This window comes from Lepisosteus platostomus, chromosome 2 (genome assembly GCF_059453375.1).
Source record: "Lepisosteus platostomus isolate fLepPlt1 chromosome 2, fLepPlt1.hap1, whole genome shotgun sequence".
Taxonomy (NCBI): domain Eukaryota; kingdom Metazoa; phylum Chordata; class Actinopteri; order Semionotiformes; family Lepisosteidae; genus Lepisosteus; species Lepisosteus platostomus.
Genome location: NC_142612.1, coordinates 13,073,430 through 13,101,184, shown reverse-complemented (window position 1 = coordinate 13,101,184; position 27,755 = coordinate 13,073,430). Strand labels below are relative to the sequence as shown.

At 41.0% G+C, this 27,755-nt stretch overlaps 1 protein-coding gene and 1 long non-coding RNA gene across 4 annotated transcripts in view; one reads left to right on the top strand and one right to left on the bottom strand.

The window, feature by feature from the left end:
* Positions 1-257: 257 nt before the first annotated feature.
* Positions 258-7,299, bottom strand: LOC148675956 (uncharacterized). The gene is made up of 3 exons (XR_015925255.1): positions 7,239-7,299; positions 4,479-4,652; positions 258-491 (listed from the first exon to the last, which is right to left on the bottom strand). It is a non-coding gene; the product is annotated as an uncharacterized LOC148675956 (long non-coding RNA).
* The window catches only part of LOC148675953 (uncharacterized), a 149,542-nt gene continuing 128,344 nt past the window's right edge, over positions 6,558-27,755 (top strand). The window contains exons 1-3 of one of the 3 annotated variants that reach the window (XM_088598864.1): positions 6,558-6,738; positions 13,846-13,898; positions 15,008-15,062. In XM_088598864.1, the coding sequence (XP_088454990.1) occupies positions 6,655-6,738; positions 13,846-13,898; positions 15,008-15,062 (192 nt within the window). In that variant the 5' untranslated portion in view covers positions 6,558-6,654. The other 2 variants (XM_088598878.1, XM_088598871.1) reach the window with 2 other exon arrangements.

Sequence of the window (27,755 nt, the reverse complement as noted above, 5' to 3'; positions counted from 1 at the left end):
ATGTCACAATCCATTTATATACGATCACATGAGAAACAGAAGGATTTAGTTTTTTGAAAGCAACAGCAAATTCTGAAAGATGAAAACATAGCTAGTAGGGGAATAAAAATTTTTAACGCTTTCATAGTTATAGAATGTCAATGCCAGGATATTGTTAGAATAATGGCTGCTGAGGCAAAGAATGGACAGGAATCCTCCCCCTCCTCTGATTTGGTTAGCTAGATAATATACTTGCATAAATTGAGAATACTACTCAAATTATTCAACTTAAAATTTAATAAAGAATTATTTCACTTTCCAGTCATGCTGTGGATCCCACATGGACTGCTAGTACTCTTGAGCACCCCACTTGCAGCTGTGGTCTGTGCAGTATAATTACATTCCTTGCAAATCATAATCTACTCCCATAGTTCAGAAGTTTCCCACTCGAGACCTTGGCATCTGGAATCCAGCAGCTTTTTCTTCCTCTTTAAATTGTCAACAGCTTTAGTCTGTGGAGAAGAGATAAAATGTATCAGTTAAACCTTAATTGGATCAATTTGACACCTCCCCCAGATGAAGAGCTGTTTAAAGCTTAAGGAGACACAGAAAACCTGTGGGACTCCAGACCCTAGGGAGCACAGTTCAGATTTCCTGTAGCATAATACATTATTTGCAAGTTGAAAACTATACACTGTTTTATTTGAGGATTGTTTGTATCCTGGGTCAGGATAGTATTGGACAGAAATATTATTGGCTCACAAGTATTTAAGGGTTTAAATTTCAAAGAAGGGGGACTGAGTGTGAGTTAAACTGTTTTTTCCATGATCATCAGTTTCTAGCACTGTTCTGATTTTAGAAGAATCATGTTGTCTCTCTGAATTACCCTGGAAGGTGACCAACAGGACTGCATCCAGCAGAGTGTCAGCTCCCAAGCCTTCCCAAAGGCTCTTTTTAATGAAAAGCACATTGGCGCCTCCTTAAAATGCAAAGGGAGACTGGCTGGCAGATTCTGCCAGTTTTTCCAGCCCAGGATCACTTTAGCACCCTTTTCAAAGCATTTCAATTCTAAAGGCATTTGGCCACCTCCATAATTGCAATAGTTATTGTGAAGACAGAGGAATGTTAGAGGAAGGAAAATGACATACGTTGTGTCTTGTTTTAGGTTTCTCCAAGGAACTGAAAGTAATGGGTTGTGTTTATCTCATCGTACGTAAGAAGTGGACTGATTCTCCTGTACAGCTGAGCATGCCAACATGCACTACAGCTGGTGTGGGCAGGAGTCTGCTTCAATGTGGTCATTAATCATTGTGCTGCCTTCAGTGCAATGCAATGCTTAGAACGTATATTTCCTCTTGGCCCACAAGCCCACAGTTTTTTAGCAGATGTCACTGAAAAAAAAGTGCAAGATGCTGTGAATATTTTTTATTTATTTGTTTTTTTTTATTTTATTACTGACAAACTCTGGCATCGGTATAAGGAAATCTGTCTGCTGCAGTCAAACATTATCCAACCTTCATGTTTTGGCACTGTAATGACTTTAAACAAATACCTTAAACAAATTGTATGATTTAAAAGGTTTTAAAATAATAATTGATAATAATTCCTTACACTTTCAGTGCTTTTCTGGACACTTAAGTTCTTTATAGGTAAAGGGGAATCCCACTACCACCACCAATGTGCAGCCCCAACCTGGATGATGCGATGGCAGCCATAGTGTACATTCATAGATGGGGATTATCAGGAGGCCATGATTAGTAAAGGCTAGGGGGAAATTTGCCCAGGACACCAGGATTACACCCCTATTCTTTTCAAGAAACACCCTGGGATTTTTAATGGCCACAGAAAGCCAGGACCTCTGAGACCTTGTCTCATGCGAAGGACAGCGCCTTTTTCCAGTATCGTGTTTCCATCGCTATACTGGGGCATTAAGACCCACACAGAACGCAGAGTGAGCGCCCCCTACTGGCCCCACTAACACGTCTTCCAGCAGCAACCTTAGCCATGTAGTGGCCAGGATCACGCCTGCTGAGCTTCTGTGGGTTGCCAGTTGTGAGTTACAGGGTGATATCGCTGCTGGCTAAAAAAAGAATGACATTTTGATTTCAGTTACCAATAATGCAGAGATAAACAGGACTGTGGTCTCTACAGTTAACCTTTCAACCAAGATTCACAAAAAACTGTTTTGTTTAACTATGTGTTAAACTAATCTTGTTTACCTTATTTTTTTAGAAAACAAGAAGGTTATTATTCCTGTCCAATAAAACTCCCCAATGAAGTGTTTTATATGTACATTCCCAGCTTAAAATAAGTGTATACAGGAAATTGACTTTTTGTGGTGTAAATTTGTCATATTGCAATTCCAGTTTTATTGTGAGCCATATATAGACGAAAGATGCACAGAGTAAAATAATAATAATAAAAATGTTGTTGTCAAATTCCTCTAAAAGGCCATCTGTTAAAATGCATTTCATTCAGCACTCAATTCACTCCACCTTTGTGTTCAGAGATGCATTACCTAGGAATAAATAAGGTGAAAATATGAGGTAATTAGATAATAGCCATGCCGAGAATGAGGATTTTAAAAATGGTGAAGGATGGTTTTAAGGCAGAAAGTGAGTATTGAAATCATTACTTCTTTGTGATTCATAAAAACACCCTGAGATTATGATGACCTTTAAAAGATACAGGGTACATTAAAATAAGTATTAAAAATACTGCTGTATGCATTTTTTTTCATATACCGTTTATACTCTCAGCATTACCTTAATGCAGGTTCCATCAGTATTCCACCAATTAAGACAAAACTACAAGTAAAAGGCAAAAAAGACCAGCTCAAGTCAATGATTTAAGGTCTTACAACAGATCAAACTCTGGCAGCATCTTTATATTTTTTGGAAGAAATGTGTAAATAATCAAATGGTTTCTGCATATTACGAAACATACAAAAGCATATATCTGAGAACTTGGAATGCAAATCAGCAATGGTTATTATGAAGCAATCTAGTATGGCCAATCTAGTTGCATTCTGTATTTGTTTCTGATCACCACATCATACCAAGGACATTCACAAGTGCCAGAGAAGGACAACAAGATATATCCTGGCTCTGATTTATGAGATACCTTAACAAATTGAACTATCAAGATGACATTTTAAAGTTTTTTTTCCCCTCTAGAAAAAAAGCTGTTCTGACATCACAAAGGCGTTTCAGTGACTAAGTGGGAAGCAGACAGTTCTGTGAAGGAATCATGGTGGAAAGTGGTTAGCATAGTTGTCTTGCAGCTTTGGGGCTCTGTGTTCAGTTCCCAGGGTGCTTTCTCTGCATGGAGTTTGTATGTTCACATGGGTTTCTTCTGGGTGCTCTGGTTTCCACCCACAGTCAAAACACATACTGGCAGGTTAATTGGCTTCTGAGAAAACTGGCCCTAGTGAGAGTGTGTGTCTGTGTGTCTGTGTCTGTGTTTCTGTGTCTGTGTGCCCTGACACAGGCTGGCATCCTGACCAGGATACTGTATATCCCACCTTGTACTCTCTGCCTGCCAGGATAGGCTTCAGCTCCCCCATGATTCCATACTGAATACAGCAGTCAGGAAAGGGATGGACAAATGAATATTGCTCTGTAGAGCAACAGCCTTTTTTACACGTCCACATGCAAGTACGGTGTGTTTTCAGTCTCTTCTGATGCAAATCAAGCTGAGACTTGACCAAAGTCTTCAGGACATTTGAATACATGAAAAACGTTTTAAAACATTTATCCAGTAGAGTGCAGGAGAATAAATGAAAACTAAACAAAAGCGGATTTCTCCTAAGTGGAAACCACTTTCATACAGAATAAGTAAACAGTTTGTTAAGATTCGCCAAAGACCCTGATATTCCTCTTCCATATATGTGTTCTTGTTCAAATTACTCACCTATTGTACATTTTGCTGGCTCGTGTTTTAATTGTGCTAATGCAACTGCAGATGTAATGCAGATTGAGCCAAATTTTAAAATTAAATTCTGTCTATGGAGAAGACACTTATCACTGGTGTTTCCTATCTATCTATATACAGTATGAGTAATGAAACAATTCTTTCCTTTCAGCAGATGGTTAGGCTATTCCCTGCTTAAGGAAGTGGTGTTCACCAGTGACATAAGTGAAGCTGAACTCCAGGAACATGAAGATAAGAACAGATGTTCTCACATCTGACACAGACTGGCATTCAAAAGGAAGAGCCCCGAGAGAGGTCAGGCATGAAGGTGAAAGCACAGAGCTTTCAGAAATGTTAAACAGTACCAATGAGCAATGTCCTTCTGCTATTTTTGCTATATGGTGTAGAACTTTTTCTTCATCGAATGTTTACAAAAGTGCATGATCTCTCATTAGTCTTCAGCGTGCTCTTTTTCTGCTTCACTAATGACACTGCTAATGATGTCAGTATTACCACCTTTTAACATGATCTCATAAACTCTTGGGAGGTGAGGAAAGCTAGACCTGTTTAATAAGACATTGGCATACCTCTGAGGAAAATCGTGCTCCTGCTGTAAATAATGCTTGTGTACCTGTAGGTGGCACTCTTCCATCTGAACCATTTCTCCATTTTCAAAACTGCACATTCCAGGGGGCTCCAATTCTTGAACCTCAGAGCTGGTGTTTCTTCGAGGTTTCTAGGTCTCTTTACAGACCCAGCACCTGTAGAGATGACAGTTGCTACATTGGTCCGGTTAAACCAACAATGAGCTGATTCTGGTTGTTATGAGCCCATCAGGACTGAAAACCTGTATACACAGATACACTGACTGTCCAGGACCTGGACTGGGGACCCTTGATTTAGTCAAATATGGGGTTCTTGGACCTAGTCCAAAAAGCTATTGTCTAACCTTGCAGAAAATGGACGCAATGCAGGATACAGTATATCTTGGACAGGACAAATCTGTAACAGATCACAAACATATTCACGTACATACATGTACAGGGGACCATTTAGAGATGTCAGTTAATGTAGACAGCATGTCTTTGGACTGTGGAAGTAAAATGAAACATAACACTGGGAAACGTGCCCAAAAGGAGAGGGAGGATATGCAATGTCCTAGATGTTCTACACAAATGCCCCAGTATGTGACTGGGAGATGCCTTTGAATCCTTTTAATCTGACGTTAGACTCAGGTCCTGAGTACCTGATCATTAGACAACCAATGGCATCAAATGGCTTCATAAGGTACAATAATAATTTGACTTATTATTATTAGTTTCATTTGGTCCTCATAATTCCGCACAGTTCCTCCTGTTTTTTTATTATTTCTGTGCTTCCTCTCAGTCAGATCATACACAAGCATGCTCTTCAATTTCATAGTTATGCACAGAATACTCAGATCTACATTAAAATCTCTTCCCCTTCTTATATCCTGCCTCCGTCACATATCACTTGTTTATGTGACATTAAGCTCTGGTTGATACCTAATTCTTTGAAGCTAAATAGTGACAAAACAGAAATGTTTCAGGTGGGTAGTACAGGTCTGGAACCTGGAGATTTTCACAGTAATGGCATATGGCTTCCCCATTCAGGTGTCAGCCCGAAATTTGGGAGTTTTATTCGATCCCCTCCTGTCATTTGAGCCCTATTTGAAAAATATAATGTAGTTAAGACCTCTTTTTTATTTTATATATACTGGCCGCATTAGGCTATTTCTGTCAATGTCCAGTGCAGTGTCACCAGAGTGACTGATTCATGCAGTTATAACATCAAGGCTTGATTTCTACAACTCTTCGATCTTTGGGTTCATAACGCTCTCCTCAGTAAGTTGCAATATGTCCAGAACACTGCAGCCTGATCACTAACTCACAGCAGACCCTGGCAGGACGTTACTCCTACTCTCAAATCTCTACTTCGGTTGACCGTAAAGTCACATATTCAAGATCTTGTTACTGATTTATAAGGCTCTGACTAACCTGGCTGTGTTCATCCCTGAGCTCCTTCATGTCTACACTTGTTTTTAAATCTAAACTTAAAATTAACGTTTTTAATTTAGGCCTGTGCTTGACTGTCTTAAAGTTTGTCTTGTATTATTTTTTACTGTTTTTTATGCATTATGTACATCGTCTTTGGATTTGCAAGTAATAAAATTACTCAAAATTATTATTAATCATACTTTTGTCATTTTAAATCATAACTAGAGTACAAAAAATGAAAGGAAAGCAATAAATATTTTGGTAAGATATTGTTCTGAGTTGTTACCTGTAAGTTAGAGCATGTTTTTTACAAAGCAAGTGTTAAACCGCAGTGATGGGGTAATTTCCTGTTAGATATGTGTTCACGCCAGGAGATTCACCATAAACATCTGTGTACATCAAAGAGCTTCAGAAATATATATATAATCTAAATGTTACAATGAAAATCATTTTGACTCCAAGCAATTCCTCTCCTGAAACAAAAAAAAAATGTTTTTTTATTATTTTGTTTTGAAATAGCGATGACGATTTCTGATTCAGGATCGCTACCTTGAGCAAAGATATTGCAAAAATATAAATTAGCCTACATAATTTAAAAAATGATCTGCGATTTTGTATTCTGCGGTCGCCGTCTTGTAAACATTTTTGTCCTTCTTCACGCGCTGTAGGAAGTGAGTGTATATTGTAGCTACACATGATGAGTGATTCTTACCATGAAAACATTTCAATTAAATTGTAGTTTACCATGGGAAATCAATACTTTACGGTCAGGATGAACAATAGCAGTCGCTGCACTCTGTTTAATACAGATTCTGACGACTACAGATGTGTAAGTACGAACTAAGCATGCTAAAAACTCAATCTTTTAATAGTGTACAAGCACATAACGGGCCGCTTTTCAGATATTTTTTTTTCTTACCTATGCAAGTGTAAAACGCCTGCCAGTGTGGATAAAATCTGAATTAGGTTAGTAATATATAAATTATTTCATTTTAAAATATCTTGAATATATATAGATATATCTTGAAGAACAAAAAATGGTGTTCTGAAAACAACGTATAATTGGCCTTAACAGAGAAAAACAATGTATAGCTTTTAAAGTACAGGCTAAAAGGGAAACGTTATTATTCGCATTTTTAGCATAACACCATCACCACTTTGCAGTAATGAATGTTTAAAATGAGACCGCGAAGTATAACAGTTTTAAATACAGATGTTTGGAAATATGACTTTCTAATCACTGAGCTACATTTTTTACTTACTGTACAGTATACAAATGTTTGCCGAAATCGTCTTAGAACAGATTATGTAGAAAACACTGTACAACACCTTTGTTGTGCATGGGACTTTGATGTAAACATCCTTTTCTGATTTATGAACAAGGGTGTTTATCTTCGAAAAAATATTGTGTAAGCACTTGATCATTTTTTAAAGCGTCTTTCATGGCAGATTTATCTCGCTGAGGATTTTCTTTGCAAATATTCTTCGAATAAGTTGTTACGCATTTTGCGGTCTCGAAGATGCACTTTTCATTTAGTCTAATTTCGCTTCCCTAAAATTTAATTTTCTTCCCTTCTTACTGCTAACGGTTGACCGTCGACATATTATTAGATGATTATAATGTCAACAAATTGATTTGCATTATCCTTTCTCTTTTGAGTATGCTTTTCTCTCACTTGTTTTCTGTTGTTTCTACTTTGTGAATTTATGGTTAAAGAAGTCAGGGAGAGGGATGGTGTGTGGTATGCCCGGTAAACTAAGACTTTAAACTGAACACCTAAGTACCAACAGTTATCTATGCTATCATTAACTGTGGCTGAAAAGCTGATCAACATATTTGTATTCTCTCGAATTGACTACTGCAATGTTCTACTCCCTGGGGTATCTAAATCTACTCTGAACAAGCTGCAGTATGTCCAAAATTCAGCAGCCAGAATCCTGACCAGGTCTAGTGCAAGTGTTCACATTACTCCTATCCTGGAGTCCTTGCACTGGCTTCCGGTCAAATTCTGCGTAGACTTTAAAATCCTCATGCTCACCTATAAGGCTTTACATGGCTTGGCACCTCAATACCTGTCTGAACTTTTATCGCCCTACTCCCCACCTCGCAACCTCCGCACTTCAAATTCTGCCCTTCTTACTGTCCCCCAAGCCCGTCTACATTGTATGGGCGACAGGGCCTTCTCCTGCTATGCCCCCAAGCTCTGGAACTCTTTGCCCAAGGATATTAGAGAGTCACCTTCTCTAAACTCCTTCAAATCTAGACTCAAAACCTTCTTCTTCAGAAAAGCCTTTACTTAACTGGTTCCATTCTTCACCCCTCTGCTCTTCTTAATACCACCTTCCACGGTCTCCTCTATTGTTATTGTTGTATTGTTGTAATTATAATTGTGTCCTATCTTGTGAAATCTTCTTAATTATTGTTGTAGTCTTCTTATTTATTGTTATTGTCATCCTGTAAAGCGCTTTGAGAAGCCACCTTTAAAGGCGCTATATAAAATAAAGTTTATTATTATTATTATTATTATTATTATTATTATTATTATTATTATTATTATTATTATTAGTTATTTAAAGAACAGGAGCATCACTGGGTTGGAATCAAGCATCTGTACAACTGGTCAACGAGCAACAATTATAATACAGCAGGGAAGACAGTAGAGAGCAAGGTTTTACACTGATCTTCGGTCTTTTCAGGTCAGTCACTGCTCAGAGATCCAGATGGTTAAGGCGTGCTGTTAGAGTAGGATTCAAACTTGCAAAAATGTATTGTGGAAAACTGAAAGATTTTAGTAATAACAACGACAGGATGTAGTTTTAAAAGCTTCTCAAGTTCCCAGATGGCCCCATTTTCTGTAATAGAGGTGGATTCTGGGGGTCATTTATAGGAATTAGATGGGATGCACTAAAGTGCACACAGAAAATATTGAATCACAATACACTGTCACTGAGAGCATTAATGGTTCTAGGTCTTTGTGCAAGGTGAACTGCATATAATAGCTGCAAGCAGTGATTCTGGGTAGCGCATGTCCTTTTGCTTCCAACTCTTCCATTGTTATCAAAGGCTTTTCATGTTTCTGGCTGTGAACCCTATTCATGACTCCGGTAACATAAAAATGCTCTATGATTCTGTCACCTATACTGTCAAATCCAAAGATAAAAGATGACGCGCCAGATAAGTTTCAGAAGGGTCACTGCTTTGTGATCTGAAGGCTTGTTCTCGCTTTGAGCTAGCCCTTTCCTTTGGAGAGGTGGTATATCATTTTTAATGCACGAATGACTTCTTGTGCATATAAATGAAAAATAAATGATCAAGATTTTGTTTCCTGTGCTGTATAGTAACAGGAATACAGAAACACCCAGATCAGCCTCTGTTGGTGCATCTTGTAAGACTTAGCAAGGTATGCATGAAAATTAAAGAAGAGCAACTCACAACTGGCAACCCACTGAAGCTAAGCAGGTGTGAGCCTGGTCAGTACCTGGATGGGAGACCTCCTGGGAAAAACTAAGGTTGCTGCTGGAAGAGGTGTTAGTGGGGCCAGCAGGGGGGTGCTCACCCTATGGTCCACGTGGGTCCTAATGCCCCAGTATAGTGATGGGGACACTATACTGTAAACAGGTGCCGTCCTTCGGATGAGACGTAAAACCGAGGTCCTGACTCTCTGTGGTCATTAAAAATCCCAGGGCGTTTCTCGAAAAGAGTAGGGGTGTAACCCCTGCGTCCTGGACAAATTTCCCATTGGCCTTAACCAATCATGGCCTCCTTATAATCCCCATCTATGAATCGGCTTCATTACTCTGCTCTCCTCCCCACTAATAGCTGATGTGTGGTGAGCGTTCTGGCGCACTATGGCTGCCGTCGCATCATCCAGGTGGATGCTGCACATTGGTGGTGGTGGAGGGGAGACCCCATTACCTGTAAAGCGCTTTGAGTGGAGTGTCCAGAAAAGCGCTATATAAGTGTAAGCAATTATTATTATTATTAAGAGCCTGTTCCCCATCTGGTAACAGCTCTTCCTTAACTTCAGACACTCGATCATACAATCATAATGGATACAGTAATAAAATCAGCTAAGTCTGGGTAAGCAGTGCTAGCATCAGTCTTTGTAAGTGTTAGGAGCAGCCGGCCACATTCAGATAAAGACATCTCGTTCTGTTGTTAAACATTCTGTCATGTAGTCTCTTACAACATTATTCTTTCTCTTCCCTACTGATTTATTCTGACCTGAACACTTCTGCTTTGATGAACAAAGTTTCAGTTTTCTGCCGTCACATTTGTAAATGGTAGCAGTGGTGAGTGCAGTGCAAAAGCATAATTGGAATTTTAGATGGGTGGGTGCTCTGGGGATTGAGGTCCTTATTTATTTTACGTTCATGAATTAGTTTTTGTCATTTCCCGATCTTTCCTGTATCTGTCTTCTGTGTTTAAGTATGGTGCAGTAATCCCTTTATTTGTATGGCATATCATGAACAGTAAACAGCATTAAAACCACCTGTTGGGATTCTTAAATAAGTACTCTTTAAGATTTATGTGACACTTCAGACCCTTGTTATGTCGTTTTCTTATTAGGGAAATAAAAAACAGGTGTACGCTTTGCAAGGGGAAGAAGGTTTTATGTGCATGGTTGTGATTGTATGAAACAAGCCTGGCCTTGTAACAGGCTACGCTTGATACTTCTTACTTGTAAGCCCATGCTTGTTATCGTACAATTGTGCCACAATCAGCCTGGATAGAAGGCTTTAAACCCTCCTAGTTCAGGAGGGCTTTTAGTTGTCAGACCCCTAGTATTTGTAATTTTAGACGTTGTATGAATGTTGTTTTAATGCTGTTAAATCACAGCTGAGCTGAGCATTCTTTTACTGTTCTAGTAAAGATTTGGAATGAACTGTATTTTTCATTACTTCCAGTGGCTTATTTTGGATGTTGAATTCTGAAAACAGCAGTTTTACTGTATGCTTTTGAAAAAGAAAAGGTAACATAAAGCAATCTTAACTGCTACTGCTGTGGCATATATAATTTAAGATTTCACAGACGTAGATAGTTTTTTAGGCTCCCGTCATATGAAATGTATCTAGCTTAGTAGTTTAATGACGAGTGGAGGTTGTGATTGTACAGAGAAAGTGACATTACTGAGCTCTGCAGTTTCTTCAGAAGATGATAATTCTTTAAGGCAACAATGGACGACTCCAGTACTTGATCACTGCAGGAACCTCATGTTTTCTTTGCAACTCAGTGATTAATTACTTAATTGAATTGATAATGAGGAAAAAACGCAAGTCACCTATTGTTTAAGGTTTTAATTGGTTGCTAATTGAAATATTTAAAATCTGTAGAATCTGATCCTTCAAGAATGGAATTCAATGTGCTTGCTGTATCTAAACATCTGGTGTAAAAGTGTGGTTAGCTGAAGCAATCTATACAATAGTAGTAATGTTTGCAAAATATTTTATTTTTATTCTTTTGTGCAAGTGTCTGGGTTGACTGCAAATTAAACAGTAGGTTGTCTTCACAACCCTTATTCCCTGGAGAGGAATGCATTCATCACCAATGGGGAAATGCTTCATTGCAGGCGTTTGCTGACACAGAGTAGAGATCAGACTGATGGGACCCTGCCAGGTTAGCTAAGGCTCACTCTGCTTTTCCTGGACATGGATTGTGGCGTGGTATCATCTACGTCAGTTCTTAGGCAGAACAGGTGGCCGTCTGAGGGAGAGCCAGAAAATTTGATGACTGCCTTCTTATTCAGGGAACCAGGATGTGAAGGCGACCTAGCGCTCCCTTTCGAGAACGGTATGCAGTCATCACCAATGTGGATAGGCTGTTGTGAACAGGTGGCTGGCTGCCCAGCCAAATGGGAGGACAGGCCTCAGAGAGGTCCAGAACAGCCCGCAGAACCCGGGTGCCAGTAGGCTGCTGCTGAGAATCCACCACTTCTGAAGCTGTACAATCTGCCAAACATAGAGTGGTCAGCCAGCATTGCCTCTGTGCAGATCTCCTGCCAGGGGACCCTCCAGCACAGAGGGCCCGTGGTGTGACTTGAATCTGGGTAGAATGTACTTTAGTAGGTCTTGGAGGCAAAAGGCCTCATTCTCCAGGTAGGTGGAATTTCGTCAGCACAAAGGCCTTCTACCAAGTAGCGAGTGCAGTGTGTAGAGTAATTGTGGTGACAGATCAGCTTGGTTCTTCTTCTTACATCTAATGATACCGCCTGCTCTGGGATGACTATTTTCATGTCAGACAAAACTGAGGCCAGCAGCCTGTCTGGTAAAACGCACCAGTTCTAGCAAATGAATGTCAACTGACTGAGCTAGTGCCTACAAGCCAAAACAGTGGCCACAGAGACCTTAGATCTAGCCTTAGGCTTAGATCACCTTGGGGTGGTTGAGGATGGGCCCAACCAGACAACACACGGACATGGATGCCCTCACAGACCTCAGCTGTGGGGATGACGCAAGGCGTCCATGCCTGAGGACCACGGGTAGTGAAGGCAGTGAGGTTGTTGTGGTGTCCCGTCTGAAGTACCATGCCTTTCAGGTGGTTGGATCGGTGAACAACTGTGGATGACGGTAATCTAGAGGAGGAAGGCTTACCTTGACTGGCTCTGGTTTAGGGCATGTCTGTGTCCTCCTTATTGGAATGCTTACTCCCACTGTGTCAGCTCGGGAGACCGCAGAGGCTGAGCAGTTACAAGTGAGAGAAAATTAAACTCTCTTGTCCAGAAAGGAGTAATTCGTAAGAGGCCCTGGTAATGTCTGCACTGCATGGACATGTACGTGTACATGTACATTGGAATTGTTATTTGCGCCATGCACAGTACAGCAGATGACACAGTACACAGTACATAATAATTTAGACGGTACATAACAAAAGCTTCAACAAAGTATGACACCAGGTTCAAGTCTGCACCTGAGGCATTGGCTCCAGAAAGCCCAGGAGCAATTTGGAAACAGGCAAGTTCCCATACAAAGAAGGAAACTGGCTCAAGCAAAACACAGAGCATAAAAAAGAAAGTGTTGAGAATATTTGAGGTCCTCATGAAAGCCTTACACTGTGGAATGAATTGACTTCAGGAAGGTCCCGAGCCTAGAAAGCCTTTGAGTATCTGAGTATCTTCAATAGTTATCGGGTTGTTTGAGGCCAGTGGAAGTTGAAAGGTATTGTTGAGGACTGGTGGAGCTCTTGAGACTGAAAGACCCTGCGAAGCAAGGGGCAAGATCCCGGGATCGAGACGAGTAGCAAAAAAGCCTAGGAGGAGGTTCCTGTGTATCTTACCTGAAAGAGTTGAAGGGTAATCTGCAACATGGAAAGGGAGAACAATTCCTCCTCTGTGCAGGGAGGGGTCTCACTGATTAAAGAAGCGATCTAGTAACATTCAGCGCGAAAGCTGACTAGTCAGCAGTGATGCTAAAAATGGCTTAGATTCTACCATCTCGCTGTGACATTGAGGAGAGGAAAGGCATACTGTGCCAGCGAAGGTCAATGAAATGGCTCTTCCCCATTGGTGAGCACCGCATTGCATTCCTGATGGAGAACTAGGGTTGACCTTTATCTTGTTTTTATTCTTGCATGTGTATTTCATAAACAGAACATTTTAGATGATAAAATATTATGTCGTAAAAACATTGTATTTTGCTTTTAGTTTGTGACATTTACTGGCTTTTTCTGCTTTTTACATACCGTGTACAAATACTTTTTAAACATTGTATCACATCACTTATTATTCATGACCTCTCTTTATTAGAAGTCAGAGTGCTGTCATATGTTTCTGCAGGTGGTTTCCTTCTCCGGTCAATAGGACTCTCTATTACAAAGGTTGCTGGTATTCAATACATATGCGTGTGTATATAGTTGAGAGATTTGTCATTTTCAATTTCAAGAAATCACATTCGTTTTGTTGAAAATATTTATGAACGATGACTTTGATTGCATCCTTAGGTGACAATAATTGCAGTGAAACGGGCGACGGCAACCTTCTCCTTGATAGGATGGTGAGTATCCTTTTTTGGTATAGTTTGGGATGTTCTTTACTTTTTAGACTTGAGTAAAAAATGTCCTTTTGTGACATTGCATTTAACTGTTGATAAATATATTACAATGAACCCTATTATTAATATTTCATCTTTATGTTATTAGATTGCATTGCTCACTCAGAGAAATTAGAGAACAAATTAACCATATACAGTAGTTGAAAGAAAGCAATGCTTGTCTTTTTTCCACTGGCAGTGGTTTATTTGTTGAAAGTGACAGAGTAACAACTCTGGACTGTAGCCCTTTTGTGACGTGTGAAGAATCTGTGGTGAAAACATCACAAGTGGTCAAAAGGACTCTTATACAGTGTGTAGTGTTAATTGTGTTTTCCTTTAACAAATATCTATATGATGTCAACATTCATATAAAAAACATACCTACCAAACATACAAAAAATGTTTTTCATATAAAACCTGGAATAAATTATTCCATAATATCTACATATACTCCAGTGAAATGGTTAGTTTGTATGAATTTCTGAATGCTGCTTCTACACCTCAAAGTGCACTCCTGCTTGCTTGCTTGCTGAACATTGACCCTTTCCCCATTAACACTTCCTGGATGTCAAGAAACAATAGCCAAAAGCAGACAGATTAAGAAAAGGTCAGGCCAGCAACTTGTTGAAGTGTATAAAATGTTCAAAGTCACTGTCTCTCTCGCATCGATTGTGTTGAGCAGTCTTTTTGTGTTGTGTAACCCAGAATTGCCTGTAAGAAAAACACCTCTGGCAATATGAAAGTTTCATCTTGTCTCCAGCTCTGCAGTGCAGAGTCTTAGCAAGTGTGGAAAATGCACTTGGCAAGGATTCAAAACAAATTTCTCTAGTTCTTAAGTTGTAAAAAGCAAAAAAGAGAGAAATTGAAGGTCCAAAGGAAACTGGCAAGCCTAAAGAGAATACTTCCTAAATATCTGAATCTTGCAATCGAGCTGAATTTTTTCAAGCTGTGCATTGCACAGGAACTGAAGGCTGATTTTGTATTTGCATGGATACCTAGATAATGGGTCTTGAAGCATCCTTTAAATGTATTTTGAATGTCATTGGTTGTTTTTTTTTCTCTTTTATTTTTAGCCTTTTCATGCTGTTTGTGATCTGGCTTCTCCGGAGGTACAACTCCTTGGCTCAGGTAAGACCCTGTGTGCACACCACCGTCCTGCTTTGCCAGGCGGGTGCATCTGCAGTTCTGTTATTGTTTGGAACCTCTGTTCAATGAAAAAAATGTACTCTGTGAGTAAAATCTTATTTTTCCTCCATTTTTAATTTCACTTTTGAATGAGAAATATCTTTACAGGTATGGTTTTATAAAAGATGTTTCTGCCTTTCACTGAAAAGATCAGGGAAGGAGGTGTATATATATGCATGATACAAGTCTTTTTTTCCCATTTATAGAATGAATTGAGAGTCCTTCAGCAAACATAATTAAAATATTGCTGCTGATGCAAGTGATTGAGCATTAACCAAAGTAAGGATAATGAATGGCTTCGAATGTATTTAGGTGGTAGATCTGGGAGCAAATAAACCTTGGAATGAAATCCAGCAGCGGAGGAGTTAAAGGGCTTAGGCAGCTTTTCATCTCACTGTGCTCCACAGATAAATGAAATACTCTGATCGCTTTCAGCCCCTGAAAATGGGCTGTGTGCTTTTTTTTTTCCGGGAGGCATGCAAAAAATATTAATAATATTGGCAGCTTGAGTTGCGCTGCATTTTCCCTGCGAGCCTGGCTGGTTTACAAGAGAGCAGGGAAGAGGGAGGGAGGGAGGTGGGTGGGCAGGGGAGTTGTAATTGCTGCCTCTGCAGAGGCGTGAGAGTGCTTTGAAATCTCATCCCCGGCGCTCTCAGCATTCAGGCCCAGGCTTCCAGCAGCGCGGGGCACATTAAAGACATTTCCCTGCGCTCCCTGAGATTGGCGAGGAGCACTTAATCTTGCGCAGCAGCTTTCGGGTGGCATGGGACTGATAAGAGAGGTGAGCGGAATGCGCTATTGTAGCGGCGTGCGTTTAGGAAGCCGTGAGTCAGCACTGGAGCGCTCATTGTCCTTTGTGCTGCTCCCGCGTGCTCCGCGGCGCCAGGACCGGATAAAAAATTGATTCCCTGACACAGCTGAGAACATGATTTGCTCGTAAGCTTCCTAATCATCCCCATCGAGCCAGGTGGTCTGGAGCGGCGCGCGGCACTGCGGAGAGCCGCAGAGATGACAGGTGCAGGGGCTGATGAACAGCTCGGGCTGCTCAGGCTCATTAGAGCCGCGGGGCTGGGAGCAGGGGCTCGCCCGCCGTAGTCAAACACCGACGACGCCAGGCTGCTTCAGAGACGGCGCCCCAGGCACGAGACCCGCGCACAGACCGTAGCTAAGCGCGCCTTCACACCCCCCCGCCCGGGTGGACGAGCCCAGCCGCAATCGCCCAAGCGCAGGAGAGCGTCACACACAGGTCTCGACACCTCAGACCTCAGACGTTCACAGAACCAGAAAGCACAAGGCCGCCTCAGTCCTTCATGAAGCCCCGTGACATAACCACACATAAAAGAAAGCTCTATCTCTTCATAGTCTGAGCACCTAGGTCCTGTGTACCCATAGTCATTTTTATTCAGTTGCTCTCAGAACCTAAATTGCTTGCAAGTCTTTATTCCCAATGTGCGGGAACACATGCACAGCTGGACCACTGTGTTTCTGGCCTTAATTTTCTACCTAATTAGCTTTTAATTAACCCTTTACCTCTGGAATTGTTGATGAAATCTCCCGAGTGTCCCCTGCAGCAGAAATTCTGTTCTGTGATACAGCTCTACTGGAGTCCCTTTCACACACTACACTGCCTTCTGGATGACTGGAACATATTTAGATTAAAAAAATACTTCACACTGAGTTTAGTTTTTTTGCCTGTTGTTTTAAAACCGCATATACAGTCTGAGCCCGCAACAAAACAAATTCACTGGATGACAGCTTTTACTAATGCTGCACTGCTTCCATCACATCATTTTTGTTAAAGCAAGTAACTAAAATTGTTTAAGTTCAAACACATTTTGTTGAAAAACAATGTTTGACATTATGCTGGAAGATGCTATAAAGATGAGGTTTCTATATTCATGTGAAATTACCTGATTTTCCCTGTGTGACTAAAAAATCAAATAATGGAAATCCCCATGAAAGGATTTAAACAAAACAGGTGACATACATACGTAAGGGAAGTGTAAAAAACCTATTAAACATCTCCGAGACATGACGAACACTCTGACTGCTTGAAGCCTGACTCTTGAAATCCCCAAATTGCAGAATGGCATCATGATGTTTTCTGCAGGAGCAACGTCTGTGCAGACATAAGACAGACACGTTAAAGTCACGGCAAATGAAAAAATAAATGCTACATCACTACTTAATATCCTCCTTATAACAGCAGTTTTGATTGTGGTTGATTTTTTTATTGAATATGTAGAATAAGTATAACCTTTTCAGTTTTGAGGCTGAACAGTGCGCAGATTGTTTGGATCACACACTGGAACTAAAACTGCTGTGAGGGAGACCTAACACTCATGTGTTTTACCAATGATTCTGTCCATCTATATGCAGTAACTGCACAAATTTCATTAACGGAGGAGATGTTAGCTTTCGATTGATTCTTTCAGAACTGGCGGTGAAAATGCAAAGCTGCGATTTGACTTCCATCTGGAACAATGACCAGATTTCTGGTACGGAGCGTTATTCAATCTGCATTCTTGACCAGGTCTCCCGGATGAATGCCACTGGGATCCCCTTGTGAAATAATGGTTAAGTGAGTGACATAGCATATCAATTATTTAAAGTAGCGCTGCACTGCATAGCAGCTCATCAGTATGACAGAGAGGTGCTGAGAATTTTTGAATATGCTGAGACAGTGGGTGCAAACTTTCTCTTTCATCAACAAAAGTACTCTTTCCTTCTGCTCTTGATTAACACAACACAATTATATGCATAACCCTATTGCTTGAATAATCATGTGCCCTAAGAAAAGGGCAGCGTGAAGCTGATGATGAGATAAGCCAGTTCCGTCTCCAATCACACGTCCAAAATTATTAACATCTTGATTATATCAAATTCCAAATATCTGGCCTTCACGTGTAAGTCTGGTGGATGGCCGATATCCTTCTAAGTTGTTTCTCCTCGGCAATATTGTAAAATCTGTAAGGATTGATGTAACCCTTTACAACTCCAGTGGCCTTGTCTTTTTAAGCCTCTGTTTCAAACCAGATTGTCAGCGCAGTAACAGACAGCAGCGGTCGGCTTCCCCAATGCTGAGAATGTGTCAGTCCCCTGACTAATGGAAGCACAGCAGGCACCTATCCGCTCCCCTGCTGAGCACAGCTCCTCACCGCGAGCTCTGTGTGGCTGCTGGCAGGGGGAAGTGAAGATTGCTCCTGCAATGTGTGAGCCACTCGTCCAAGAGTCCCTGCCTTGCACTGCTGCTCTAATTGTATAGGGACTCCCAGTCGAAGGCTGGTGACTGCTATGGCATATGGTTTATCTGCTTGCTTTCGGGGCAGCATGCTTATTACAGTCCTGGCAAAGCTTTGGACGGTGTTCGCCGAGTGTGCTTGTGCATTAGGCTCTGCTTACCGCAGTGTGAAACTGAATCTCGCTGTGGCCTTGCCTCTTTGAACCCTGTTTGCGTGCGTCCACGTGCAGATAAATGTAGTATATCTTTTAAATAATACAGACAAAGAAGGACCCCGAAGGAAAACCCGATGTAGTTTGGTGTGTCTCAGCCCCTCACATTTGAAGGAAAGTGAGTTAGCAAGCGTTTCCTTCAAAATTGCATTTGCGAACTGAGTAGACGAAGAACACAATAAAAATGCTTCAGCGGCACAGGAAAGTTTTATATCTGCTTAGTTATTCTAGTGCAGATACTGTATTTTTGTTGGTGGCGATTTAGCACAACCTTTAAATTTAACAGGAATTCTTTTGTCAGCACTCACCGAAATAACATCTAATTTCAAACTGGTCATTTCACTTGTCTGATAGAGACTGTTTTCTCTTGATGGAGTAGGGCATATTAAATGCCGATCTGTACATCTCCTTGTACTGGATCTTTATACAGTACAGGGACTCTAGAATGCCCTTAGCGAGGAAAATGTAATTTCTTTATTAAAATTACTGCCTTTTTTTTACTTCCCCATTTATAACGTGTGAAACCAGGTGGGGGATTTTGTTCTGAGAGCCATTTAGAAATTCAGAATTGTATTTGTTAACCACTTCCAAGAGCCAGGCCTGAGCGAATATTATAGATCACTGGAGGATGCCCCCACCTCGCAGGTTTGGTGCTCCGTCGCTCAAGGCTGATCTATCCTCGGTGCCTGCAGATGAAGAATTGCTGTGATAACTGCACTGCCCTTCTGGCGCCAAGGAGCGCTGTGCAATCAGAGGTTGTTTCCAGCCAATACCATGTGACAGCTGGATGCCTTGATAGTGAATAATGGGGTTCAGTTTTGACATGAGGCCTTGGCACCAGGTGTGCCTTTAGTAAATGTTTTGGGAGAACTGTGCGCGCTCCTTCAAACCTCCATTATTTATCGGAGAAAACAAAGAAAAGCTCTTACCACGTCCATTGCGTTTTGCCTTTACAGCTTTGTTCCCATTCTGTGCCTATCTTTCTTAAATTGTTTTTTGAGCTCCGACGCCTATATCTAATCAATGACGGCGCAGAAAACATTAATAATTGGGATATTAGGATGCCCTGCGTAGTTATCGATCGGTTAATAAAGCCTGATAACGTGCTATTTTGATCTACCGCCCCCCTCCCATTGATGTCATTTATCACTGGAGGATTCAGTCTCTGGGGAGAATCAGCTGTGAATCAAACCTGTAATCAATTCTGGCTGGGGCTGCCTCTCTGCGCTGAGGTGCCACGTAATGATTATCTACAGCCTTCCATCAGCCAGCCACTGAGGCAGATTGCCTTGACAGAAGTGGGTAATTCAATTAGCAATGACCTTCCAGTTGCTGGTTGTGTGACCAAGTTACTCTGCGGCTCATTAATGTGATTTGCCAGCAGTAGGACTCTCTGGCTGGGCTTTGCCACCAGGATTCAAATTGCAGTGGATGACTTTTTTTTTTTCTTTTAGTAATCCCAAAATAGACACGGCCTTTGCTGCAGCCCTTACCCACTCTGGCAGTGACTGTTTTATGAGCTTATAATTGCAAAGGAGATCTGCTGCTCCTCGCTCTGCATTGGTAATTGTGTGGAGACACCATTCAAGCTTATCGGAATTCAGGTTTCATTTTTTTCGTAAGCTCTTTAGCTTTCTACCTCTTATCAGATCATCTTTTCTTTTACTCGGATCCTTTAGCTATCTCTCTTGTTTTATCCTTAGAGTAAGTGCAATTCAGGGGTTCTTTTCACAGGCTTTGAAAAAGAAAAGTTTTTCTCTTAATAATGCACTCCACATCGTCTTTCAGGTGGCAGCTGTACAAAGTGCGATAGGAAATAGGGTTGCTGGGAATAGGGTAATTCTGCTGGCAATGGATATGGATTATAGTACTGATGGGTGATGTCACGCTGAGATGCCTAATGGTGTTTGTGATGCTGGGTTTCTGAAAAAAAAAAACTCTAGCCATGTTTTGTCACGTTTCTCTTATGTTAAAACATTTCCAGGTGAATTATATCATTTGCTTCATTAATAAAAGCCTTCTTCTCTAATTCTGCTGATGTGCAATGAAACCTGAACAGCCTTTACTTCACTAACTCATTGAGCTGCCATACAGTATAAGGCCCTCTAAACAGATGTGATTAAAACAGATGTGCCTCTTGTCTTGGGGCAAGAATGCACAAAAAACCCAGAACCATTTACACTGGAAAGGAAAGTGGGAGATGAAAAACCAAAGAAAATTGAAAAGAAAGTTTCATGGCGTGCAAAGAGCAAGGGAGAACCAAAGGGAAAAACAAAAAGAAATGATCAGGTCATTAAGTGCAGTTATACATATATGCTCTATCATCAATTATGATGTTATTGGAATAAGTGAAACATGGCAAACCAGGAATGATGGAGATGCATGTATCACTGCAGTGGATGCATACTGTTCTGGATAGACATGAAAGATTGAAGAGGAGAAGGTGTAATGCTATATATCAAAACTTCTTCAGAATGAATGGTGAAATATGAACCAGAGGACACAAGTAGAAACTATGTGGAAGTACTTTTAATACTGAGAATAGGGAGCACGTTTTTACCCTAAAGGGGTAAGGGAGTCTGGATGGAACAAGATACCCAGCCATGTTGTTGAAGCCATTACAGTGTCTTTTTTGAGAAACAGCTGGATGAGGTACTCCAATCAATTAGCAACTAACTGCCAAATGATCACAATGAGCCAAATTTTCTTCCTGTTGTTTGTAGTCTTTTTTTATTTTTTATACAATGTAAATTACATTTTAAATAGTAAACAGTTAGGTAACACTATTCTTTGGGATAGCGAAATGACTGAGCTTAGGTCATGTGAAAACGGGCAAAACGAGTTCCCTAAAAATTAGAATTTTCCATTAAAAGAAAGACCTGATGAGAATTAATGCGAGCAGTGGAAGATGGACCGTGCTCCATCACGGTAATGAAAATTGCATGGTTTCCCTTGGCATGATTGAAAGTTACCCGTGAGATAGAATTGCCTGGGGAATGAGATATCCTGCTTCAGCATCAGCAGTCCAGACCACAGAAACCAGGAAACCAGCTCTGCGAGTGACAGGCCACGTCCCGGAAAGATCAAGGTCGCCAAGACCGACGTGTCCATCTGATCCACCTGGGGAATTGTTCTCAGACGTTCCAGGGAGAAGTAGCCTGCTTGTTACGGAATGACTGTAGCTCACCATGTGCATGAAGATCCGTGTGCTTGGAGGCTGACCGGGGGTAACATTGACAGCTGAGAGATTTATTTGCTGTCTTTGGGTGGATCATTTTGCCCTTGACGGTAGTGATGGAAATCGGCGTGTCTGGAGTTATTTTAACTGTTTAATTAAAGCCAAGCAGTGGGGCAGTGCAAATCTGATGATATAGGGAGGCATCTCCCTTAATTACAAGTTTTCCCAGTTCGTTTCCTTTGTTTTCACTGGTGTACAACAGATACGAGAATCTTCAACAGCAGCGACTATGATCAACCAAGGAGTAGCTGTGTTGGCTCAGAGTTGCTGAAAAGCTGCTCCACTATACTGCAATATCCAAAATGTTGCTCTAGGAATAGGGTGTTACAGCAAGACCTGGCTTTTGGAGAAGGGTGTTGCCAATGTAATGCATCAAAAAGAGTGAGCTTTCATTTTTCAGATGTGGTTTAGTTGGAAAGCCCAGTTTATATATTTTATTGATGACCCGGTTATATATTTGATCGAGGAGATGATACAGTTGTGTTCCCTGACCTGAAACCAGGCAGGAGCTTTAAGCCAGATCAGTACTGATCTGATTGGGCACATAAAGACAGAGCTCATCATAGCCACTTTTGGCTTTAATAAAACTGGTTGGGTGGCAGTTTAGGACTTAAATGCCAGAAAAGAAACACACACTAAGCAGTAAAATAAGGGTTTTTTGTTATTGAACTTGTATCTTTAAGAAAATCTCAATTCTTTTGTCTTTGATTGGGGCATCTTGTAAAACCAACTCTGAACATGTGAATGATTTGGATGGCAAAAATGATGGTTTTATCTGAGTAAATTAAGTTAATTTTCTGCCTAATTAAAGCTGCAAAAGCTCTTAAGCATTAATAGTTTTTTTAGCGAGGAAATTGTAGATTTCTCTCATAGAAAAGAGAATTGGTATGTTTGGTGTTCTTAATCTTAAGGTTGGCTGATTTCTGTTGGAGAAGACTGTGGATTTCCCTTAGCAGCTGTAGCTCAGAGCGGACTGGCCTTTTGATCCTGGAGAATTACTAACAGTGCAGCAGAGCATTTAATTTTCCATTCTCTGTGAAACAGCCAAGTTTTTTTAATTCGGCAGTGCTAGATGTACAAGTCAGGGGCCTAGCTTTTAACTGTGTTCAATGGTTAATGTCAGTAGAGAATCGGGCGCTTCTGTGACTCTGAGTTGTCTGGAGGTGTCTGGCACCTGCCGAACTGTAAGTGTGTGTCATGTTGCTGTGAGTACTCGTGTGCGTTTGAAAGTGGGCTTGGATCCTTATGAGGGAGAGAGACTCAGAGACTATTGCTGAGAGAGTAGGAGTGAGCCTTTAAAAACATGGAGAAGCAGGGGAGGCTTGGAGGTAGGAGATTAACAAAAGTAGCTGCTTAAAATTTAACAATTGTCATTCATAACCTTGTGCTGAATAATAATGGTCTCAGTGCCAGACTTGTTATTGTTTAGAGCTCCTAGAATAACTCAATAACACCTAGAATCTGCTACTCTGTTCACCCAGGCATTCTTCTGAGGTGTGTTTGTTGAAGAGTCAGAGAGCTGCATTGAAAACTAGTATAACTTTCTGTGTATAGTTTAAAGGGGAAGTCTCAGGCAAACTAAAAATCAAATATAAATACCACCATACCACAAGATTTTCGTGTGCTCCGAAACGTCTCCATAATGCCATGCTGCCATTCTCTAAAATGGCTCGTCACTGTAGCTCTTGGGTCAAGAACAAAGACTTCTCTAACTCAGAACCTGGAGGGCCTTCTGATTTTATTCCAACCTGAATAGTCAATTAAGCATTTAACCTATTTTCTAAATGAGACATGTATAGGTGTTTTATAGTTGAGTACACAAAGTGTTCTCTTCATTAAAGGCACAGTTACCTACATATTTGCCTCTGGTTAGAAGTTTTAGATTTATGCAGGTAATTAAACAGTTTAGACAGGCTAATTGGGAACAAGAACCGGAAGACATGAGACCCACCAGGGACGGAGTCACAGACCCTTGCTCCAGCACAAGGACAGGTACAGGACATGTACTGACACATCACACCCATTACAGGACCTCTGGGCACACTGTGACTTTTGTGTAGAAGCATTCTGGGCTGGGAACATTCAGGAATTTCATTTCTGCTCCCCTGTCCTTGATTGTTAAATACACAATATCTACCTGTAAGGGAGGGGGTTGGTGAATATTGTTACTAGCTATGGTGGGTGACTAGACACAATGGATAACACCTAACTAGTGTCAACATGTCAACATTACCATTGCCTAGAACTTCAAACCATGGGATTACTTAGTTTTGCTGGGTGCCAGACACTGATAAACATAATCTTCTGGTTTATATAATAATAAACTTTATTTTATATAGCGCCTTTAAAGGTGGCTTCTCAAAGTGCTTGGGTAAATCTTCAAGAGTGTCAGAGGTGTAGGGTAAAAGACACAGGGGGAAGAGGGCAGGCAGAAGGACAGAACACAAAGCGTGTGCCAGTGAGAGTTTCTTGTCCAGATCAACCATACAGACCAGATTGGAGCTGAGTATTTGAACCTTGCTAAGAGAGCTTGCTATTCTGTGTTTTTTAGTTGATTTCCTGAGTGAAGAATCCCTCAGTTAAAAAACGTCCCCTTCAGGTTCGTGGGTCTATTTTTAGAATAGAGATAGATTCCCATTTATTTTGTGGCATCCGGGTTTGCAGAGAGAGAGTTTTAACAGTAGGTTGTATTCTATTTAGTCTCTGAAGGCGTTACTTGGGAGTTGAATACATGGTAACAGTCTGCGGTTTTTCTGGGTGGTTAGGATGTCATACATCTGGGACGCCTTGTCTGTAAACTTGTACATAAGGTATGTTGTTTGTTACATGTGTGTGCTTTGTAATTTTAAAATAAATATTTGTTTAACCCACTGTGCCTGGATTATTACTCTTTTCATCAAAGATGTGCCAGAGAACAAAGAATTTATGTTCCTCTAGCTATACCAACTAGTGCACGGAAGTATATTCTTGGCAAAACCCTTACAAGTTGAGGGTTGCAACAAATTATTTTACTTGTTGACTGAAGCTGAGGCTGCTACACAACACAGTTTCATCATCCTTTGAACAGTGATATACTGTACCAATGCAAGGCCATTTTCTTTGTGAGCAAAAGTGCGTTTAAATTGTAATCATATCATACATCCTCCTTTTGCATTCATTTATTTAACTGAGATTTTTCGGTCCCAAGTGATTTGCATGTGTCCCCATTTGTTATGGGGAGGATATCTTGTGTGAAGTACCTTGCTCAAGGGTACAGCACCAGTTTCCCCACGGGGGATGTGAACCCGCAACCTTCCAGTTGCAATCCCAGAGCCCCTCCCCTCTCCTCCACTTCAGCTGCCTTTAGCTGTTTCACCTGTTACTTTGATTACCTGGCTTGCAGAGCGCCTTGGCTTTTTTTCTCCGCGTGCTCTCTCTGAGTGTGCCAGGCAGCTTTTGTAAAGCTGCAGCCCTGAGGGAGGCACCAGGTGGGCCAGCGTGTCTTTCCTGTAGCAGTGAAGCACAGTGTGTGTCAGCAGGGCCAGAGGGCAAGAGTGCAGTAATTCCCACTTCACCCTTCCAAAGGCTGAACTTGTTCTTTTCCGGCGACAGCGTTTCATCACCAGCGAGGCGTGCAGGCCTGATGAAAAGCTGATTCCTGTGACTCACAGATCTACCCAATGCGAATACACACTAGACAGCTTTTTTTTTTCCTTGCATTGATGAGCCGTAGGATCTCTGTTTTCTTTGGCAGGGAAAGCATGAATGTTCGTCGTGTTAAAAATGGAGTTGGACACGCACGGTTCGAGGAAGGCCTCCCAGCTGACGCACTTGCAGCGATTTTTGGCAAAGCGCTGTTGTGAGGGGTAACAAGCGGTATAAACAGACACGTTCATGAGAAGAAACTGCAGCTAAATGTGGAAAGAAAGATGGGAGGTTTCTTGTTTGGTTCATTTCATATCAAATTAGGACACCTCAACCACAGCGCCATCCCGAATTACAATGAAATCTGTTTTCTGTGGTATTTATTACGGAAACACAAAATTTCAGATTGCTTCATGACTGGTTCAGAAGTCTGGAAGACCTCATCTGCTTGGTGCACCCCACTGAAATATCATTCTGGAATATCGCTAGCCAGAGAGGGGTGCTTGCTGAGTGAAATTTAGAGTCTCAGTATGACCTCTTCCTCTACCAGAAAATACAGCATAAGTCAGGGACTTATTAAAAATGTTTTACATGTCTAAAGCTGGCTACACCTTTATACTTTTTGACCAGATTAAGGAAAACTATTTGTTTCTAAAAACAGTTTTTAAGTTAGTCAAATAATGAAAATGGTCAATTCTGTGAATCGCAGATTAGAGATTAAAGCTAAATATGATCCAATTTTATTATGGTCCAAAACCGAAAAAAACAAAAACAAACAATTTATGAACAAACACGAAAGTCCTTTCTGTAGTTCAGACAAATCCTGTTATCTGAAGTTCAGTGAGTCTCACCTACAGTAAAGTGAGAAGTGAAGTTCTGCTACTTCAGTTTCCGATCAGCAGTGAAATTTCCCAGTTCTGTATTAAGGAAATGTCACTGTACCATATATTACTGTACCACAGGTTTCTGAAAGTAAAGTATGTTTAAAGGACGGTTGCCCTGATTTGTGATGGAGTGGTCCACAAAGAACTGGACTAGCAAGTATGATACATTCAGTATTCAGCAATCACTTTAGAATCAGAATCACTTTATTTGCCAAATACATTTAATGCCAAATAGAAGGAATTTGGTCTGGTGTCATGGTGCAAAAACATAGAATCAATTCAATAATACAAGTACACTTCACACAAAAACATGCACATATCCACAATCATATACACACTACATCCCATATTCATGTGTTTGGTTAAGCAGGGTAATGGCCATGGGGATGAAGCTGGTCAGATGCCTGGTGGTTTTGGTTTTGATTGACTGGTAGTGTGTCCCCGAGGCAAGGTTTTGAAACAGATGGTGTCCTGGATGAGAGGAATCTTTTCTGCACATGTCTGAGTTTATACAGGTCTTTAGTAGATGGCAAATGGCAGCCAATGTCTCTCTCTGTACAGCAGACAGTGTGTTGCAATTTGCCTTTAGAGTGAACAGACACATTGCCAAACCAAACATATACAGGAGCTGTGAGAACTCTCTCAATAATTGCTCTATATAAAACTGAATGAGAATGAGCTGGGAAACACTGGGATTTTTCAGTTGATGCAGGAAACAGGTGTGCTTTGTTTGTGATAGTGTTAAAATTTGCATCCCATTTGAGAAGGTTATTCCTAGGATCTTGAAAGACACCACCTTACTCACTAAGACTGTGAGTTTCTAGGTGAATGACACTGAGACTGCAAGTTTTTGTTGACACACCATGCCACCAGACAGTCGAGTTTCCTTCTGTACCTGGTCTCAGTTCAGTTGCTCATTAGACCCAACAGGGTGGTGTCACCTGCAAATTTGAGTAGTTTGACAGTGGCAGAGAGGTTGCTGGAGGTACAGATGTTGGTATACAAGGAGTAAAGTAATGAGGAGAGAACACAGTCTTGAGGTGCTCCGGTGATCACAGATAACCAGTCTGACAAATAAAAGCCAGATATACTGTCTCAGTGCTTTAACATTTTGTAAAGCACTAATCGTGACGAAAAAGTAGTTGGTAGTGGTAGAAATAGAGAAAAAGAGTACAGCACAAACTGAAACAAGGCTGAATTTGAAACCTGTTGCAAAAGTTTCATTTGTGGAAATGTTTAGCTAAAGGTTCCTTTAAGAGCCACACAGTGGTCATTCTCAGTTGATTTTAATAAACTGATATTTCAGTAACGGCTTTTAGGGCACGATAGCTTATTAAAAATGAAAAGGCTGCTGAAAAGCTGTACTGTTGTGGAAGAGTGAGTGACTGGGGCCAGGTCCCCAGTAGCCTTTGTCCTACTGCCTGGCTGTGGGGAGAG